The sequence below is a fragment of the Pundamilia nyererei genome, unplaced genomic scaffold (genome assembly GCF_000239375.1).
Source record: "Pundamilia nyererei isolate P.nyererei 1_Seehausen unplaced genomic scaffold, PunNye1.0 scaffold00007, whole genome shotgun sequence".
Classification (NCBI taxonomy): Eukaryota; Metazoa; Chordata; class Actinopteri; order Cichliformes; family Cichlidae; genus Pundamilia; species Pundamilia nyererei.
Window position 1 is genome coordinate 2278668 of NW_005187408.1, and position 21193 is coordinate 2299860.

At 39.0% G+C, this 21193-nt stretch overlaps 1 protein-coding gene across 4 annotated transcripts in view; it reads left to right on the plus strand.

The window, feature by feature from the left end:
* The window catches only part of pip4k2aa (phosphatidylinositol-5-phosphate 4-kinase, type II, alpha a), a 27365-nt gene extending 6872 nt beyond the window's left edge, over window positions 1-20493 (plus strand). The window contains exons 2-11 of one of the 4 annotated variants that reach the window (XM_005722498.2): window positions 5126-5223; window positions 5369-5465; window positions 6657-6809; window positions 7217-7363; window positions 7491-7529; window positions 12380-12496; window positions 15255-15368; window positions 15659-15899; window positions 16141-16244; window positions 16344-20493. In XM_005722498.2, the coding sequence (XP_005722555.1) occupies window positions 5126-5223; window positions 5369-5465; window positions 6657-6809; window positions 7217-7363; window positions 7491-7529; window positions 12380-12496; window positions 15255-15368; window positions 15659-15899; window positions 16141-16244; window positions 16344-16424 (1191 nt within the window). In that variant the 3' untranslated portion in view covers window positions 16425-20493. The remainder of the gene's footprint in view (window positions 1-5125; window positions 5224-5368; window positions 5466-6656; window positions 6810-7216; window positions 7364-7490; window positions 7530-12379; window positions 12497-15254; window positions 15369-15658; window positions 15900-16140; window positions 16245-16343) is intronic. The other 3 variants (XM_005722500.2, XM_005722499.2, XM_005722501.2) reach the window with 3 other exon arrangements.
* Window positions 20494-21193: the final 700 nt, after the last annotated feature.

Consider the following 21193-nt stretch of genomic DNA (forward strand, 5'->3'; position numbering starts at 1 on the left):
TTTCTTTTCCCCAGTACATATTGAGTTACCTCGTAGTAAGGTGACTTTTTGTATTTCCTGTAAACCATAGAAAGAAGGCTAACCTGGATTATGATGCAGTATTATGTACTATGTCATAGACCACCACTGCTTGGGACTATGGTGAAAGTTGGTGTACCAACAGTTGTTATTGTTCAGGCTCAGATCTTTTTCGGCATCATTGCATTTAGAAGAACATGTTATCTTACATTGGGATCATACTTACGTTGACATGTTTTCAAAACCACACCCATTGTGCAAAAATTTAAATCAACAGATAAATAACCGTGGTTCTAAAGAAGTTAAAAATGCAAGATACGGAGTAACATATTAGCTTTGTGAACACTGTAGGTAAGTCTTTATTGCAAAATACCATTTTTATGATATACAGTCATGTCAAAAAACTGTTTTCACATGACTCGGTGCAGTCCTATTAAATGCAGTACCCTCCATGATTTAATAGCTTGTAGAATCACCTTTTAGCAGCAATAACTTTAAGCAATCATTTTTTTGGTATCTTTTTTTTGTATTTTTGTAAATCAGTCTCTCACATTATTGTGGAGGAATTTTGGCTGACTCTTCATTACAATTTTGCTTCAGTTCAGTTAGGTTTGCATGCATTCATTCATGCACAAGTCTCTTTATGGACTGCTGCAGCATTGTAATTGAGTTGAGTTCTGGACTTTGGGCCTTTCCAGCACCTTGAGTGTTTTTTGGGGGGGGGGTTTTAGCAACTGTTGTAGATTTTCTGCTGTGGAATCACTCTCTTGTTGCATGACCCAATTTAAAGATTTAATTTACAGAGGAATTCATGGTCAAATTACCTTGCAAGGTGTCCAGGTCCTGTGGCCACACAGTGAACCCAAATCATCACCCCTTCGACCACAGTTGGTATGAGGTGTTTGTGCTGATATGGTATTTGTTTTTCACCAAAATAGCTCTATTTGCACTATATGCAGCCAGACACCTCCAATGGAGCGTCACTTGCTTGTGGAGTGTCACAAGCAAGTGTCACCAATCTCTGTAGATTTGGTGACACTTGCTTGTGATCAATCAAGTGAATTTGATAAGCTGTACCTAAAGGTGTGCATAGTTTTTCACTGGATTGCACAATGTCCTGTGGAAACTATTATTTTCATACGGCCATAAGCTAAAGTACTCCAAATTGCCTTTGTGGCAGTTCCTGTTGCAGTGTATCGCCTGCACCACATTTTGCTGTGATAATTAACACATAGATGGGTAGATTGGTGTTGGTTTCACAAGGATAAACCAACACCAGCAAAACGTTTGCAACTGGTAAAGATAGCAAAAACAGGCTTTTAGTAATAGCTGCCAAAGTTGATTAAAACCACTTATGACTATGTCCATGGGAGGACATAGCTGTCACTGTGTTTGTCGCTGTAGGCTGTGCTTCATTTATTCTGAGTCTGGTTGTGACACATTTGTTTAATAGGTGTAAACACATGCAGCAGCGCTGGTTATGCTGTCTAAATGTTGCACTGATGCTGCTGTACTTCCGCACTCCTGTGATGTATTGATAGCAAATCTGTCATAGCAGTACTGCTGATTCAAATAGTTGTACAGCAGGTTATATTCATAGCACCATACATTAAACCACAAGCACAGCAAAAGGCTGAACAGTACTGGTAGCCAGCAATTTCCTGACAGTTCAAAGTGGTTTTATGTTGTTCAAAATTAAATCAGTACTAAAATCAGTACTAAGCAATAAAAATGCATCACACTATACTTGCAGTATCTACTTGCACTGATGTGTACCGTATGGTCCAAAACAAGAGGGGAATCTAATCTATAGTTAATAATATTCTCTCACATTAAGAAAAGAGAAGACAGAAAGGTGTAAGTACAATAGAAGTTGCTTTATAAGTAGCAGTCCAGTCCATTTACAATGTTAACACAAGACTGTGAATTACTTTCATTTACTTGTCTCCTTAGAGATGTTTAAGGTTATTTTATGTGTGCCCACCAATAGCCTATTTAACAGTTACAGCTAACGTTTAAAAAAATAAAAATAAAAATCTTAAAAGACATTGACAAAAATTCCCCTGAAGCTAAGATCCTGCAGGTCGCAAGGCTAACAGTTAACTGGCAGAAACCCTAAATAACCTTTCTAGCCATCACTAGAACAATGGACAATTTTCCCCAACTACAGCGTAGTGAAACATGTTTTTCTTAAAAGCGAGAACAGACCTATTATATGCAACTATCAAATAATGGTATGTGAAAATGTTTCCTGTTTCTCTTTCTAAAAATGTTATGTTTGACCTTTACTAACAAAGGTTCAAGAGGAACACATCAGAATAATTACATTACCAAGTTAACTTTTTCCACTGATAACACATTCTGCTTACAGTTTGCAAATCAGTAATGGTGTTATCAGAAAAGATAAGTATGATCATGATTGGTCGCATCTTTCCTGTTCATTGTCAAATATGTCCCTGTGGGCTACCCATCTTGATTGCGGGTCTGATTAGTTTTGCTTCTTTTATATAAAAGTCTGGGAGCAGTTTTCTTTTCAGCTCTGTTTCATTCGCTCTTTCAACTATTAGTGAGTCATCTGTCATTGTGCAGAAAGATGAGGCTATGCCGAGCTGCTGACAAAGCATGCTATCTTCACCAACTTCCTGTCCAATGGAGCAACAGCGCACACTTACTTCACTCTGGGCCGGAAAACCAGTCTTCATCACCATGGAGACAAAAAGGAAGTGGTGGTGTGAAATTGTCTGCAAGGAAAATAAGCACATGAACTGGATGGTCATATGAGAGCCTGAAACATGAAATAGCTCTACTTAACATTATATGGTGTGGGCTAGGCGCAACTATAGTCAACTATAGTGAAGTTTATATACAACATTTCCACAAAGGCACCTGCGCAGATGTTTAGCATCAAGGTAGAAGCCTATAAAAAAAAATCTTCATTTGTAAAACATAGGGCAACATTGTCATCCTGGGTAGGCACTTTCTCATGTTTCCTTTTGCTGTTTTTATGGTTGTGAAATTTAAAGGTAGCAACAAGGACATTTGCTGAAACAGTAAATCTACACAAATGGTCATATGAGGGTAGTTTGGGGAAAAATGAACCTCGAGGGACCCATCGTCTCTTTTATCTAACAGATATTTTCATCTCAATTGTCATTGCTGAACACTAGTGTCCTCACAGACACGTGTGTGTGTCTGTGTCTGCGTGGTGTGATGAGGCATTGTCTCTGCTCTTGTGTGAAATGCAGCTTTGTTGATTAGGTGACATCTCCCTTGTGTACCCAGGATGCATCTGTTGTATTACGTCACTGTGACGATAGTGCCTGTCACAACAGGGTGCTGAACCATACTTGGATATGACATCTGTGAACTTGGGTCCAGGTTCAAGTGGCAGAACAGGCTCAGATTATATACTTGACCAAAATAAATTAATATCATGAGCCTGTGGGGAATTAGCCCTACATCTTGGCTGTGCTGGGAATTTGTTAGTCATTAGTTACAGATTTTTCTTAAATTATTAATGCTGAATGTCTACATTTTAATATAGCAGTTTCGTCATATATAATAATTTGAGAGTGGACAAGATCATAGACGTATTCTTCCACGCTCAGCCTGTTAATACATGTCTTCACCTGACTGTGACTGGTATAATGAACTTTCTGTTGCATACTGTCTCCAACATTTCTGCAACTTTACAAGGCTGCAGATGATCTGCAATGGTAAAAACATTGGATACCTCGTTTAAGTGAGATGCTGAAGTCGTGATATGACACCTCATTTTGAATCTCAGCACAATCCTAGCTGTAAGCAATGTAGAAAATTTCAATCACATTTGAGACATGGCTGCAGAGGAACATGCACATGTCTTGTTATTAATCAGTCAAAATGAAATATTTTAGGCTACTCCCTGCACCGTCATCACGAGTGTGCTTGGTGGAATGATTGGAGGGTTATTAATAGATTCAAGCAACCTGCTAGGAAGCCTGCCGGCAGCCAACAACAAATGCACAAACACACACACAAATACACACATCGTATGTGCCTGATTCATAACAAATGTCAGGTCTGTGCAGTGCAGCAATGTGAAGCATGGCCAGCTCCAAGGGAAGCTCCTGCAAATGTACCATAGGTGATCACAGCTCTCCTGTTCACTGTATAAGGTTCATTGAAGCATCACTCTTGAAATTCAAGGTAAATGTCACTGGGGGTTTTGAAAGGATGAGTGCTCAATTTTTAGCTAGTAATGAGGACACCCCAGTTTCTTTTAAAATTGCATTTCAGAGACTAGAGAAATGGCATTGCACACTGAAAAGAAAATGTCATTATGCTCTGAACTGTAAGCATGTTCTATCAAGAAGATTAGAAAATAGCAGGGCTTCACAGACTGCAGGATCTTGAAGAAGCATATTAAGATTAACTTTTCTGCAACACATTCTCTTACTCCTACAAATCCACATGTTATCTAGACTCTATTTATGTCTTGTATTAGACATTATATTGACATTACAGGCTGCGTGTCACTCTTTTTAAAGTCCCCATTTTGTCATTGTCTGTACATTTAAAAACAATGACAAACATTTGCATTTTCTGGAGCATTTCCTTTTGATTCTCTTCACTGCCTGTCCTTCAGATTTGTAGATGACATGATCCTAGAAATGTAATCTATTAAAATGTTTACATCTCCAGTTGTTCAGTGCTGAAGATTATCATTAATTGATGGCCCTGGACACATTGGTTAATGCTCTTTTAAATAATAAAGCACAATAACTTGTATATCTGCTTTAGTGTGGGTTACAAATTCATCCATCAATGTTTTGTTTTCAGGACCCCAAATTTCAGATATCTCAGTTATGTAGGATTGATAACTGTAATATTAGAACAGCCAAACAGAGCACAATCCATGTTCTATCTTAACTTTATTTCCACATTGTGTAGAAAGATACAATGAAAGAATCCTTTAAGTGTTAATTTCCTCGGTCACTACATCATATTTTGTCTAGGATTTCTGGGACCTCTTATACACCACATGCTTCACAGACATGCTTTAAGCTGCTTCGTTTTCCTAGATGCATGACTGATTGACCCTGTTTTTGTGTTTTTCTTTGCACAGATAAACGAGTTAAGCCATGTCCAGATTCCCATCATGCTCATGCCAGATGACTTCAAGGCCTATTCTAAGATTAAAGTGGACAACCACCTGTTCAACAAGTAAGTTCTTTTTTTAAATTCCAAAGTAATTGTGTGTCACCAAAATAAATGTGTTTTTTAAATTAAGCATAAAGGAGTAACAAAACACGCTAAATAGCATTCATGAATTCTTCGTTATGTTTTTCTGATTTTTGTGTACACACAGGGAGAACATGCCTAGCCATTTCAAGTTCAAAGAGTACTGCCCTCTGGTGTTTCGAAACCTCAGGGAGAGGTTTGGCATCGATGATCAGGACTTTTTGGTAAAAAAAGACTTCTACCATTTGTAGTATATGATTGGTTTAAATTTGAATATTGGGTTGTCACTTACTAAAGATAACCATGTTTTTTTAGTAGATGTTTCACAGTCTAATAACTTTAACAATCTAAGCACACTTAAACACGTAACTACTCCAAAACAAATGCAGTCATCTTTTCCCTCTTTTGTTTGAGCCCACTCTGTCTTCAGTTTTTGCTCTTTCCCAGTAAATCCCTGTTTCCCGGTGCAGTATGTGAGTTGGCTGTATTTGGATGTCATTGTCTCCCAGCTCAGTGCAGCTGCCCCTCTTACATGTTTTCATTAGGGCTCAGCTGGCTGCAGTAGGAGTTGAAAGTCACCAGTCCAAAATGCCACATTGTCGCTATTAAACTGGTATTAGACACTTGTTGAAGATAGAAGGTTTAAAGGTTTGTTTGTTATTTTTCATGGTGCTTAATGTCAGACGTATTAGTTTATGCTTTGGGAAGGTCATTAGAGTGCAACAGTAACCATTATGTTAAATAAATTATGAGAAAAATTGGTAACCACTGCAAAAAAATTGATAAATTTAAGCATTTCTTTAGCGTGTTGAGCTTGTTACTCAAATGATTTCAATATTGCACTAAGACTTGGTCATTTCTTACTTTTCATACTTTTTAGCAGTCTCAGAAAGCAAATCTTCTGTAAGCTTCTAAACATAAGAAGAAATGATATTGTTGTTTCTGCCACATAACTCCAAAGTTTGTTGTCATTCTGCAACATAAGCTAACAGTTTAAGAGAGGGGGTGAGGAATTCTTAGAGACTGAGGGATCGAGCCATAGGGTATTGGATCATCTTACTTGTGAGCTCCAAAGTCTGGGCAGCGGCTGTTTACGTCTGTGTGTAGCTTTGGCAGCGCAGCAGCCGTAGGGGTCAAACCCTCATATGTTTAGACTAGAGTGTGGGAGGTGGTGAAACAATAAGAATGCAGATGTACTTGCTGTATTTCTGAGCTCCCTCACAACTGTGCACTACCTCAGAAATTTCCCTATCAGCTATTCAATAATGAGAGGTAAATATGAGTTCTGACTCTTTTTCAAAACAGGTTTTATAGGGAAGTTAGGATTGTCAAAGAGCAAAGATGACAAGCTGCTGTCATTTCACTGTGCCCATCCTTATCCTTGTTTCATCTTTGTTTGTGCTCTGTGTTTGCAGAACTCTCTGACACGCAGTGCTCCCTTAAACAGTGAGGCCCAGGGACGCAGCGGGGCCCGCTTCCATACCTCTTACGACAAACGGTACGTCATCAAGACCATCAGCAGCGAGGATGTGGCCGAGATGCACAACATTCTAAAGAAATACCATCAGGTGAAGAGGGCTTTTTTAACTATAATGTATGACTTACTGTTTATTCTTCCATAGGAAGAAATAGATTATGCTAGCCTATGGCTGATGAAAATAACATCAAAAGGAAAAGGGACAAGCTGTTGTCTTTAATAATGCAACTTCTTATTGATCTTGCAGTTTAAGTAGTGATAAAAAAAAAAAAACTTTATGGGTTCCATAGTCATGCCATGTCCACTGATAGCTGTTGTAATAGGAGCCCCTTACTCCCTTTAGTCTGTTTATCATCTCTCAGGAAAAAGCTAAGTTGTGCTTTGCTTTAAAAATCTCTTTCTTTATTCCATAAACTCTCCCTGTTAGTACAGGCATTAAGTATCCATTGTGACTGAAAAAAGGGTCATATATTTGTCTTCTTCACACTCTTTCTGTAGTTTATTGTTGAGTGCCATGGCAACACGCTGCTTCCTCAGTTTCTGGGGATGTACCGGCTCACAGTGGATGGGGATGAGACTTACATGATTGTTACTCGCAATGTCTTCTCTCACCGCCTTTCTGTCTACAAGAAATATGATCTCAAGGTAAGAGGGAAGGAAAGAAGAACACACAAAAAAGAAATGAAATGAAGGAGGAGAGGTGATCAGATACAGCATGAATGTGAAAAGAAATTGAATCCGTGTGTCTTTGTTTTTTGTTTGTTTTTCTAAGGGGTCCACTGTGGCAAGAGAGGCGAGCGACAAGGAGAAGGTATAGTCACCTGCTGAGAGCTAAGGTCCACTGTTATACATAATCACGAATACTAAATATCTGGATAGGACTCTTAGCCATACCTGTCTGCTTTGAGCAGTAAATGATATCAGTTACAATTTTAGCTAGAATTCTTAATAAAAGTAAAAGCTTTAGATATCAAAGCAAACTAAACAAGTCCACCAGACTTCCACTTAAATTTGCAAAGTGTTGCTTAATGAAGTTCTGAGAGGATTTGTGAGTTGGTGTCGTCTTAAACAGCTGTGCTGTGTACCCTGCCGATGTCTTGGTTCTGGTACTACTGAACAGTCTGGCAGTCTGAGGAATAGTTTAAATATAGTATATTAAACGTGAATATTTTGTTTAAATAACATGTCATAAGAAAGCCATGTGGATGATTAGAGAATGAGAAAGAAAACAACCTGTTTCCAGTGTTTTCAAACAGTTCCAGGCTCACTGTCATCACCCAAATGGTTTAACTAACAGGACTCTGGTGTCTGCTTTTGTTTCCCTTTGGGTGGGGATGACAGTAGCAAATATCCATCTCCTTCAGGTAGCACCTACTTTGTCACTCCATTCCCTTTCTAGCCACTGCATGGTATTTTTGTTCCTTTTAATTTGCTTCATTCCCTCTAACCTGGCTTCTGCTGATCCATTAGTTCCCCTGCTTGCTGTCTGTGTGTGAAAGACTGATGGTTGTGTGCATCTGCGCGTTTGACTCTATGTCTGGCTGTTTGTTGTTGTAGTGTTTTTATTCGGACAGATGTTGTCTCATGATTGAGTATGTTGTTTTTTATGTATTTGTCTGGTTGGTTGGTGTGTGTGTGTGTGTGTGTAAACAGTGTATATGAGCAGGACATTTTGTGCGATGGAAGTTTTGCTGTTTGATGTGAGAAACAGCCTATTTTTGAGCTTTTGGCTGCTTGAACAGAGTCACCTGTTGAAAATGAGTTGTCACAGAATTTGCAGAAATCTGACTGATTTTGTCTTTTGTGTTAAATGTGTATTCGCTAACAACAGTTCAAATGGTTACCTTGCCTGATAAGAAGAGTTTTATTTAGCTGTTTTTTGTTTTGTTTTTTTTCCTTAAGGTTGAAGGTTTGATCTAGAACAATGATACTTACAGACATCGTCTTTGATTACTTTGCAGTGCAGTGTATCAGCTTAGCAAGATGGAAAACTCACTGCTCTTTTCATTATCTGCATACACATTTATTTCTGCAAAGTTTAGTCTTTGCCTGTAAAAGGTATTTACATAGGCTGCCCCAGTTTTGAACCACAGCAGTTATATGGGGGGGGGGGGGCTTAATTGTGGAACACCATGCAGTGAGACATGGAAGACTTCAGGGAATCCCTGAACTAAATATAGGCCTCTGTACATGGGGAACAAGCAAAATATTATTATGGTTAAAACAGATGAGTGGAAAAACAAAGCAGCTGAGGATTTAACACACACGTGAGCCTACTATGTGACCTCTTTTCGTCTGCAGCGCAGCTGTGTGAAGCACCATTTGTTGTCTAGCAATAGAGATTAAGAAGCAACAGGATACATTTTGGCAAGCTCGCATGTATTAAGTCAGATGTTATATTTTCTGAGACAAACTGTCACTCTTAACTTAAACTACAACAATTTCAAAGAAGTTGGGCCACTGTTTAAAATGTAAAATAAAAATGAATGCAAATCTCATGAACTCATATTTTATTCATAATAGAACATAGAAAACATAAACGTTTAAACTGAGAAAATGTATTTGTAATTTAATGGCAGCAGCACATCTCAGAAAAGTTTGGGCAGGTTTGGACTTGGGGCAGGAATGTTGTCCCATTCTTGTCTGATATAGGATTCCAGCTGTTCAACAGTCCTGAGTCATCTTTGTCATGTTTTTTGTTTCATTGACCAGATGTTTGCAGCTGGTGTAATGTCTGCATTACAGGCAGGCCAGTTCAGCACCTGGACTCTTCTATTATGAAGCCATGCCGTTGTAATAGCTGCAGTATGCGTTTTAGCATTTTCTTGCTGAAATGTACAAATATGCCCAAAAAAGATGTGAATGGAAGCACGTGCTGCTCTAAAGCCTAAGTATGCCTTTCAGCATTTATGGTGCCTTTCCAGATGTGCAAGCTGCCAATTCCACAGGCATTAATGCACCCCCATACCATCAGATGCAGGCATTTAAACGGATGCTGACAACAAGCTGGATGGTTCTTCTATTTAATCTAGAGGACGAAGCGTTTTCCAAAAGCAATTTCAAACTTTGATTTGCCTGACCACAGAACAGTCTTCTACTTTACTTCTCTGGGCACTTGGGCCCAGAGAAGACAGTAGTGCTCCTGGATCATGTTCACATATGGCTTCTTTGCAGGGTAAAGAGCTTTAACCCGTATTTGTGGATGGGACAGCGAACTGTGTTCGCGGACTGTGATTTCTGGAAATGTTCCTGAGCCCATGCAGTGATTTCCATGACAGAATCATGGATGTTTTTAATATTGTGTCATCTGATGGCCTGAAGATAACGGGCATCCAGTATTGATCTTTGTTCCTTCCACACAGAGATTTCTCAGAATCAGTCTCTGAAACTTTTGATGGTAGTCTTTGAAATTTAAAGTTGAAGAACATTATTCTGAAATTGTTTCATACAATTTGTAGATTGAGTTTCTTGCGGATTGTGAACTTCTACCCATCTTTACTTCTGGAAAAACTCTGTCGCTCTAAGATGCTCTTTTTACACCCAGTCATGTTACCGACCCAATGCCCGCTAGCCTAATTAGTAGTAAAATTTTCCTCTAGCGGTTTCTTTTTTAGTACCACTTACTTTTCCAGCCTTTCATTGTGCAGTTGCAAAGTTTTGAGACGTGCTGTTGTCATCAAATTTAAAATGAGCTAATGTTTTTCATGAAGTAATAAAAGTTCTCATTTTTGACAGTTTTTGATATGCTTTCCATAGTTTGTTGTCAATAACGTGGCTTCATGGGATTTGCAAATCATTGCTGCTTGTTGGTTTTCTTTGTTTTTTATTTTTTAGATTTTATTCTTTGGACTTCTTTGGATCTGGGGTAATACTACACGTTGTTGCCTGTAGGTTGTATTGATTTCTTTGCTTAGTTTAACTTTTAGCTAATAAGCAATACATAACGAAATAACAAGTAACAATACGTGAAGCTTCTTTACTCTAATACTTATCTTATAGTTAAACTGCAGAGTGCAAAATACAGCATCTGATCACACATACATTTACACCAGACTTGGAACAGATCTCACAGAGTTAACTAAGGTTCAGCCTTTAGAGATCAAGATCTGGCCACACACCCACGACCCCACACACAGGAATACAGACATGCTTAAGTTACGTTTGCTCTCACACACTCAGTGGGTCAGTAAGATGTCTAAGAAGTAAAATGGTGTCAAATAAGAATAAAAAAGGGAAACAGTCCATTTTGCTCAGTCTGTATTCTTAAAAAAAAAAAAGTTTTAAAGAAACGCACACAAACAACAAGCACGGCAGAGTCCTCTCCTGACTGCATGGCCCTCTCCCTTTCATGCATGCATCTGCATGGTATATATAATGTTTTTCTGCATCCTTTACAAAGTTACATGATTTCAAACACATTCCGATGTGTATGAACACCGGCCTCATTCTTTTGCACATTGTGGGCATTTTCTGTTCTACTCATGTATGACATGTATATTTTTTTCTTTCTTTCTTTTTTTTTTTTTTTTTCTTCATGAAATAAATTCTGTGGTTCTTGTAGCTGCTGTCTCAGGGGTTTGGCTGTCAAGCAGCAGCAGCAGCTGGCTTTTCTGACACATTTTATATACAGCATTTACCAGAAAAACAGTCAGGTGGTTGACACCTTCATTTATTTTATTCTCAAACTAAGTAGAGCTCAAATGAGGTTATACTGGTCTTATATGGGCCTATTAAATCATGTTATTTATATTATTTGTGGTTAACCAGGTATTTAGGACACTAGCAGTGACAGCGTTTTATTTTATTTATTTTCTTTGGTGATCTGTGAAATTTAGAGGTTGTGTTTGTTTGTCATAAATAGTCGCTGGTCATTGGTTTGTGAAATAGAACTAATATCACCACTAGGTCTCTGTTCAATGGCTCGAAACTGCATTTATTTTCTTTTTAAATAAAAAATAATGTCCTCTCTCTCTCCTTCACAGTAGAAACAGCTGGTATCCGGTGGGGCCACATGGCTTTCATGTGGCCATATGAATGAGTCTGAACTCCTTGATATTTTATCTTTCTTCCTTTGTCCGGTAATTTTAATCCTCTAGAAAAAGTTCCACGCCTGATAAGTTGTTTGGTAGGTTCATAGGATGCAAATAAGTTTACAGTTGTTTCCTCGCTCTGCTAAGTCCCAGATCCTTGCTCCATAGAGTAGCTTTGCCAGGCTGCTTTCTTTCTCTATCAGGTGTTTAAGCCGGGAAATGAACAAACACTAATGTAGGCGGTGCAGAGTAATGCCTCTATGTAATATCGATCTTAAATTTTGATGTTTAAGCTTTAGAGGGAGTCTAAAAAATTTATTTTAGGTCGATGTAACCACAAAATAGTGTCATCTTTTTACATCTTCGTTGGATGACTGTGTTGGAGACTGATATGCACTTCTTGGCACGTCCATTGTAAAGACATCAGATTTACAAACGTCTAGACGGGTCATGCAGATCTTTCGCGCTGATGCCCTTTCCAACCCTCTACCAATCTGAAAACAAAACTATTGTATTCTGTTACATTTTAAACACTTTGCCTTTACTTCCAACTTCCTTCCTCCCTTCCTCTCTCCTTTCTTCTTTCCTCTCCTCCACCCCTACCGCCCCTCCCTCGCTCCCCTTTTTCTAGCAGCCACCCCCATCAGAGGATGCCCCCCCACGGCCCAAATCTGGTAATGTTCAGCAAAGGCTGCAAACACTGCGGATTGCCACGCGCTTTTACTGCGCCATGAAACACGTAAGAGATGTAAGAGAACCAGGGCTCATATACCAGGCATGATCTATTAAATCTATCTTATTTTATTTATTTATTTCTGTTCTTTTTGTATGGCCGAATATTTCCGTTTGTTCTCCAGGCTGATCCACTGTTATTTAAATGCCATATTTTTGGCAAACATTTCATCCATTTACAGTCACATTTTGGTCAACTTGTCAGTAAGATTGAGTTCGCCGAGTGATTCATTGTTGTTCCCAGCATTCACTCACTGGCACCTTTTATTTATTTGAAACACTGGAGAGCAAGAAGCAGTAAAGTGGGACGATTTGTTTTTATACTTCACATTTTGATCTTTCTTCTAAGCCACTAAAGTACTGAAGAAAATGAAAATGTCTGTGTGATAAGGAGAACCTTAGACCTGAAATACTGAAGCAAAACATCCTTTTCTGTGCTTGTCTAGTACATAATTTGTTTTGGGGACCATGTTCCATTGTTTTGTAGAAATACTCCAGTATATTGAAGCCCTGCTAGTTTTAGGTGTTCTGCTTTTGGCAGCAATATGGCCATTGGGTCTTTAAAAAGGGTTTTGTAGAGCAACTAGTAATCATACAATCATGGAAACCCACATAAAACCAATGAGTGTGTACATAAATGATGTACACACTCATAAAGACACGTTCTGTCCTCAAACATAACAGTGTTAAATGAAGTAAGTAGCTAATTTTGTGTTTACGTCTGAGTGGTTATAATACAGCTGCTGATTTGCTAGTAACTGATACCAAAGTGCTGGATAACAAAAGTGAAATTAGGAAGTCTTCATAGTGTGCAGATTACATGTCACTGATGTAAAAGGTGCACTGTAACAGTGTATAAAGGTATAAAAATCAGGAGACAGCAAAACTGCAAGATCCATTTCAAGCCAGCTGACAGGAGAAAAAAGAAACAACATTCGTTTTCAAGGCAGTGGAAAAGTTCACCTGTCATGCAGTTTTGTAAGGCTCATCAACAACCTTTCCTTTTTTTCTCTCCCCTCTCTCAAATAAATCTTTCTCGCTCCCTCAGCGAAGCGCACCAGTCAAGTGTCAGACCCAAATTATTTTAGTCAGTGTAGCTGAGAAAATCAATGAGAGTGCAACTGAAAGCATTATTTTTTTGTGACTTGGAGGAGCAAGAAGAAGGAAGGCTTGGGCATGGAAATATTACAGTTGAAATGAGCCCACAGAAAGATGGATGAATTGCCAGATTTGGGATGTCTGATCTGGTGACAGGCATCTAAAATGTTTTTGGGTTATTTTTGCTCTTTGCAGTCAGCCTCATTTATTTTTATGTCGCATCTATATTCAGTCAAGAAAGTTGTACATTTCATTTATTTATTTATTTTTCATTTGGAGGTCTATGTCTGTATATATATGTGCTCAGTTGTCCAATGATGTGAGAAATATTCCTGTAAAGGCGTCTTCTGTATGTATTTGTATGTGTGTGTGCTGTCTGAGTTTGTTCTAGTGCCACAAGGTGTTGTGTGTTGCTGCTCCTCTCCTGCTGCCATAGAAACATTGTAGTAGCTAAACTGCTGCTGCTGCCCTCTTACCTCATTTCCTGCTCTCCTTTTCCTCAGTGACTCAGAACTAGGCCCCTCCCTACCCACGTATCACCTATTCCACCTACAGGCTGCTGGTGGTTTTGCAGCAGCATGGTTGAGGAGAAAATTGATCCCTGTAGACTGACATTTAAATAGGAAATTACTTCCTTCTGCTTCTAGGCTGAATAATAGCAATTAGTCTCAAAGATAACGTGGCTTTATAGAATTATTAAAATCAAACAAACATCTTTTTACCTGCAAACCAATATTTGGAATCTGAAAAGCATCCTAGTAGAGCAAGAGTACTTCTGCGAAACTAAGAGAGCGGATGCTTTTCGGAGTCTACTCTCGTGCCATAAAAGGACCTTTAGTGGCTTTGAGTTGGATGTTCTTTTTTTCATGACACAAAGTATACGGATCTACCAAATGCATTTAAAATGCTGTACAAATTTCTGTACAATGTGCCAGAAAAATGATGATAATACAGACAGTAAATACATTTAAGTGTAAGTGATACGGGAAGTTGTAAACTTAGAGCATCAGGTGGATCTGTACCCTGCTGTGTGCATGTTGCATGCATTGTATTAAACAGTCAAAACATTTAGCTCGAAAAGAGGAAAGCCTTGGTTTGGACAGACAGCTTGTACCCTGTAGCCAACTCGTGTTATGTTACCAGTAGTACTTGTTGTGTTTGGCTGAAGCAGACAGGCTTATCGAACAAACCACAGGCTCAGCGCCTCATATATGTGAATGGGGTATTTCAACATGCAGGATTGTTAGGCCGATGCAATTACATCCACACTCAGTATGAGTCATTTCTAAGATTAGAGTTAATCTTTGTAATCGTGCTTTTTGAAATACCCCCTAATGCTTAAAGTTGAGCAAGACTGTGCTATCTTTAAGTCCTGTGTAATGACACATATAATGTCTTGTGAGTACTCTATGGGAAAAAAACCAATGAAGAATACAGATGCTGGTGTTACAGCTTTTATTTAATATTGTATTCAGGTATGTTCAAGTATAGAATCTGTGTATGATTGGGTGGAGTGATATTTATTGACACTTCCTCATCTACACTTGATTTAAGCACTAAAATTCTGTCTGCACATTTTTGCCCAGGTCTGCTGTATACAGTACCATGCCTTTTGGGTTTGTGTTGTAGTTTTGGCTGTTTCTATCTGGTCACTAATCTCCAATACTAATGGGCAGGCTAAAGAGCTGCCCACCTACAAGGACAATGACTTCATCAACGATGGGCAGAAGATCTACATTAACGAAGAGAACAAGAAAATGTTCCTGGAGAAGCTTAGGAAAGATGTGGAGGTATGTGTTCGACATGAATTTATTTTTTTTCCCTGTCAAATTGTGATTCGGCTTTTGCGCTGTCTGTTGGTCCCATCAGTGGCTTTCCATGCATTAAGTGCTGTATGTAGCCAGATGTGAGGTAGCAAGTCATGCTGTAAAAGATCTCACTTGATGTCACCATTCATTCATCACTAGTTCATTTTATATTTTGCTACAAAGTTTTAACTCAACCTCTATTTTTTTCCTCTCATCTATTCCTCCATCACCACACATTATTTTACCATCCTGCCTCCATGCACCGTCCTCAGTTCCTGGCCCAACTGAAGCTCATGGACTACAGTCTGCTGGTAGGGATCCACGATGTTGAGCGAGCTGAGCAAGAGGAAGTGGAAAGCGAGGAGAACGAGGCCGAGGAGGAGGGTGAGAGTGACGGAGGAGGCATTGGGACCCCCCCTGACAGTCCCAGCAACACCCTGGATAGTACCAAGCCACTATCACCTGGAGAGTTCGACCCCACCATCGACGTCTATGCCATTAAAAGCAATGAAAGTGAGTGAGAAATGCAATCCTTGCATTGTGATGGCTGTATGTAATGGGAAAAACAAAACAACAAAGAACTAAGAGCTCCCCCTACTGGTAGCTTTGGTTTTCACTGCATTTATCACATCTGGTATTCAGTCTCTCAAGAAGATTATTTGTGAGAAATTGTACATACATTAAACAGCATCTGCTTTTTCCCCTCTACAGTTGTATGGTTTCTTATTTAGGGTGCATTTGCTTTAAACTCCAGGTGCTCCCAGGAAGGAGGTTTATTTCATGGCTATCATAGACATCCTGCAGCATTATGATGCCAAGAAGAAAGCTGCGCACGCCGCCAAGACTGTCAAACACGGGGTACGTAGCTGCATAGAGACCCATTATTTCAGTGGCTCAGTTGACAAACAACAAGGTTAAACTTGCCCAGTGATGATGGATATGTGTGTGTCTCTGCAGGCCGGAGCAGAAATCTCCACGGTGAACCCAGAGCAGTACTCGAAGAGGTTTTACGATTTCATCACCACTATCCTGTCATAGCCTCCATGAGTGACGGGGGCAAAGAGGCACATGGGAAAGGGGAGGGAAAGTGGGGAGTTGGGGTGGACTAGAGAAAGTGATGTAGAGGGAAAGCATCCAGAGTAAGAATTAATAAGGTGCTGTGATGGCTTTGTGTCACTCTCCCTTATCCATTCTCCTCACCTCTGTTTGTTTCCCTCTTTCTCTGTCTCTCTTTTCTGTGGGGTGCCACCTGCTGCAGCTAAAAAGGAAAAAACATTGTTCGTTTACATTCATCCTCTCCTCTGTTGAATTCTGTTGTTGTTACTTTGGATGATAAAGGCGTTAAAAGGAAGAGACCCAGTCATTACATTCTTTTTCTGTTTTGTTTTGTTTTTTTGTTTACGGTCGTTTATTTGGGAATATGGCTTTTTTTTCTTTATTGCCTCTAACACATCATCCAGCTCCCTGCATTTTTTTTATTTCAATGTCTGTATTTGGTTTTCCCATATGATGTTGAGGGGGAAGGTTGGTGGAAGGGTGTGATGTGGTTAGTGTGAGAACAAGTGGAGGTCGCTCTCAGAGGCGCGAGCGGGGATATAAAGAGGAAGTTTACGTTGAGCCTCGTCTAATGCAATTGCTTCGTATAAGGAAGTAGGAAGCAGTCTTCCAGCAGGCCAACTGCCAGACCCACACCCGAATGCCGAACATGTACTCGGCCATATAAATTTTCCCATTTAAATTCCTCCTCCAGCACTCGCCCTTTTGACGCCGCCCCCCCCTTTCCCCTCTCATTCCTGTGGTTTTGTTGAATTGAGCTTCTGGGTTAACCTCTGGCCACAGACTACTTAACTTCATGTAAATTAACGCTTGCTTTTAGCTCCAGCACTAGCTGCACCTCTGTGTCTGCACTTTGCTATCTTTCTGATTAAGAACTATTAATGGAGGAACATCGATTGTAAGATAAGAAGAGGAGCTTCTGTTTGCTGTCCACTTTTCAGTATGTTCGATATAGTTAGCAAGTCACGCTTTCTGTTCCATGACAGCAGAGAATTGCCCAGAAGCCACATGTGGCTGTTGCTTCTCAAGAGCGAATCAACTCCGTGTTATGGTGTCTTTGTACAGGGTGTCAGATTGAAACATGAACAGCCCTCAACTTTCTGTTGCCATCAGCACCTTATGAGTCAAATCATAAAACGTTGCACTTTTATTTGTTGTAAGAGGTTGTCAGTCTGTTACACGCGCAGCAACAACAACAAAAAAACAAACAAAAAGGAACTCGACTTGTTTAGATTTTAATCTTAGAAGCTTGGATTCAAATCCCATCTCCTCCATTTGTCACCTGTGGGCTCTTCTTACAGGGATTGGTTGGGAAACAATTCAATGCAATATTAGGTAAAGTGGGCGAGTTCTGTTAATCCAGCCTTTCTGACCCTATAGGAAGAGCCCACAGGTGCTGCATTGGTGGGATTTTTGATACCAGGCGGTAGTTGTGGTAGTGTGATTGTGTTCAGGGCAAACACAAGACAGTTTACCTCCAGCATCGTACCAGCACACACCCAGTGGCGGCAGATGGAGTGTGTGTGTCAGTGTTCAAAGGTCGGAAAGGGGGAGATGAAAGGGGGAGGGAATAGTAGATGTAAAGATACGTGTTGTTAAGTCATTAACACCAACAGCATCGTTCTCTAACCTCAGCTGTGAGTCTGTTATTCATCGTTGTCATTATGTCATTATTGTTGACTTTTTTGTTTGTTTGTTTTTTAAGGTGGATTTTGTGTATTTGAATTTGGTGGATTTATGAATTGACGTGCTAATATTTGTTTCGTTTCTGAGTTTGTGTTTTTTTTTTTTTCTTTGTATATTTTGCACAAGAGGAAAGGAACCAAATGTTACGAATACCCAATTAGCTGAAACGATCTTAACAAGGGAAATGCAATATTTACATGTATGTAAGTGAGAAAAGCTGTTTTTGCGCGTGACGTCGTCTATCACTTCTGGATAACCAACTAAAACAAGTAAACTCGTCCTTCTTGGCTGTTATAACCCATGCAAAAACGCTTCCATCACAACATGTTTGTTTAGATATCATAGATTATATTCACAGTTATTTTTTTACATTGGATTTTAGTCCTGAAAAATGGTTGCATTTAAAAGGAAAATTTAAAAAAAAAAAAAGAGAGAGAGTCACCCTTCAGATTGAATGATAGTGCTGTGGTAAATGAAGAATGATACTGCTTGAATTTAATACAATTTATAGATGTTAGTGGGGAAAACAGTTAACTCAAATATGCATGTCACAGGACTTCGTTTCCTTTCCCCTTCCTTGTCTGTGTTGTTGGCTGTTCTATTCTCTTTGTGTGTGCTCCCCCTCCCTCCACTTTTACCACATTCGTGAGATGTCCAGCATAAAAAAAGCCCCTGCCATGCTTTAAATAACTGTTGTTTTTTTCATTGTATACACTGTGCAAGATGTGTGCCTTTATACTCCAAATTATTTAATTTTATATTTTGTAATTTTTTTTAAACAACAGTAAAATGTTATTTTAATATTAGGGTGTTTACTTTGACGTTTTGTTTTCGACTTTTATTTCCGACCTTTCACAACATCTGCATTTAGATTTGTAACCTTTCAATAATTCAGTTAAATAAAACCAATAATTGTTTTTTAACCTACGTTTAAAAAGAAAAAAAAAGTAAGGAGGAAAAAAAAGCAAGCACCTGTGTAATGTTTGAACACAGTGGGTTGGTTTTGGTTGTGTAAATTTACATTCCCAGGCATCCTTTTCCTTCTCCTCAAACTGGAGATGCTGTTTGTGTCTGTTGTTGGTTCATGCTGGTCCTGCCTTTTATAATTTAAAAAATAAAATTAAAATAGGAGGTAATATAGTGTGCGTGTGTCGAAGTGCATTGTGGAGTGTGTTTTTTTGTGACTTTTTTTTGTATATTTACCCACCAGTCACATGTGCATTTTCAGATGTGATTTTTTTTTTTAAGTGTTTTTCCCAGATTCCACTTCAGTGTATTCATTAGTGAAACCAGCTTCTGTTCTTTCCGTGTAACTCAGATCACCTGCTTGTTGTCAAGGAGGTTATCAGCTGATAGTTCATCCTGTGTCAGTGATTAGTGAATATTCTTTTTGTGTTGTTTCACTGTAAATGGGCTGTTTTGTTTCTGTTGTCGCGTAGCTCCTACTGTACATAGGACGTGTCGAAAAAGAACATGTGGAAACGAGGGAGCTGATTGGGCCCCAGAGATCTCCTTGTGTAAGCTTTGGAAAGGAAACGGTGAACTTCACCAGATGCAAATTAAAAACAGTAACACCCATGCCCTGCAACTGTACCGTGAAATGAACAGTCCCTGCTTTTTGTGACTTCTTTTGTGAATGAATGAACTTCTCCCAGTATCCGCCACCCACCCGTCGACCTGCTGCTACCGTTAACTTGCCAAAAGCATCTTCCAGCAAGCAGAACTACCCCACATGAGCTTGAAGAACATTGTGTGTTGTATAATGTGTTTGTCTGTTTGTTTCAACTTTATTTTGTTGTTGTTCTTGTTTTCCTTTTGTGGTAGATGGAGTGAGGTGTGCAGCACTCATATGTGAACATGTCCAAAGTTATGGGAAACAACCCAGCGTTCATGAGGGTTTATCAAGTTTTAAGGGAATTAAAAATGCAAAACCAGGAAAAAAAGAGGTGGGATACCAGTTTTTGTTTTTTGAGCTTTGTGGACAAACGCAAACTTTTAAAAGTCCTCGGAAACAGTCACGTCCATTCATTTAGTATGCAGATGTCAAGTCAAACAGCAGCCCACCCCTGCAGGGTGTGTTTTGGTTTCACGACGGCAGCGAATCCTTTCAGACATGAGAATTGGTTCAAGCGTTGCTGTGTGTGTATGTGTGAGAGTGCGTGTTTGTTTTATTGCTGTCTGACATTGGTCAGCGAGAGTCCTCTTTCAGTGGCAGAGAGGTCAAAACTGATGTTGTATGTTTATTGTTATTCACATTTAATGATGACAATGGTGATGATGATAATAATAATAATAATAATAATAATACACTCCATTCCATAAGCGCACTCAAACATATTAAAGCACTGGTCCTGCTTAACTCAAAGTCTGCTGTGAATTGTTTATTTTCTGTGTCTCTCTTTTTAAACTCTTCAGGATTGTCTGGATAAGATGGCACAAGATATGCCACAAAATGTAATACTCACTGTGTGCAGAGGACAAAAAAACCCATTCAAGCTACTGTATGAGAAATGTTCCCAATAATTAATATTAGTTAACAACACTTAAAATATCTGTTTGTTTGAGGGGGGGGTATTCATTTTTTCAATATGATTAATTTAGTTATTTCTAAAATGGAAATTCCATTTAGAATAAATAAAGTGGCATAACATTTTTTAATAGCTTTTATTTATTTATTTTGATAACTTGAAGTAGAATTTAAGGGATCTCACCAAATTCTCCACACACACGCAAAAACAACAACGCAAACATCTGAAAGTTGCGCAGCTGTTTCAACATGTCTGCTTTTTCCACTTAACTGCTTAAATATTTGGCACTGCTAATTCAACAGGGAGCTGAGCCTTATTAAAAGTATTAGGCTGTGACATTTTAACAGTGACTAAATATATTAAAATCGTGACATTTGGCTAATTATTGCGCTGATTTTGCAATAAAAGTTTTGTTTCCTCGTAAACCAGAGCGCACTTCAAAGTTAGTTTTCCACTGAAATATAAAAAACAAAAAAACAAAAGGGAAAAAAAAGTGTTAAAGATGAATGCGCGTACACAGTCTACAGGTGTGTTTCA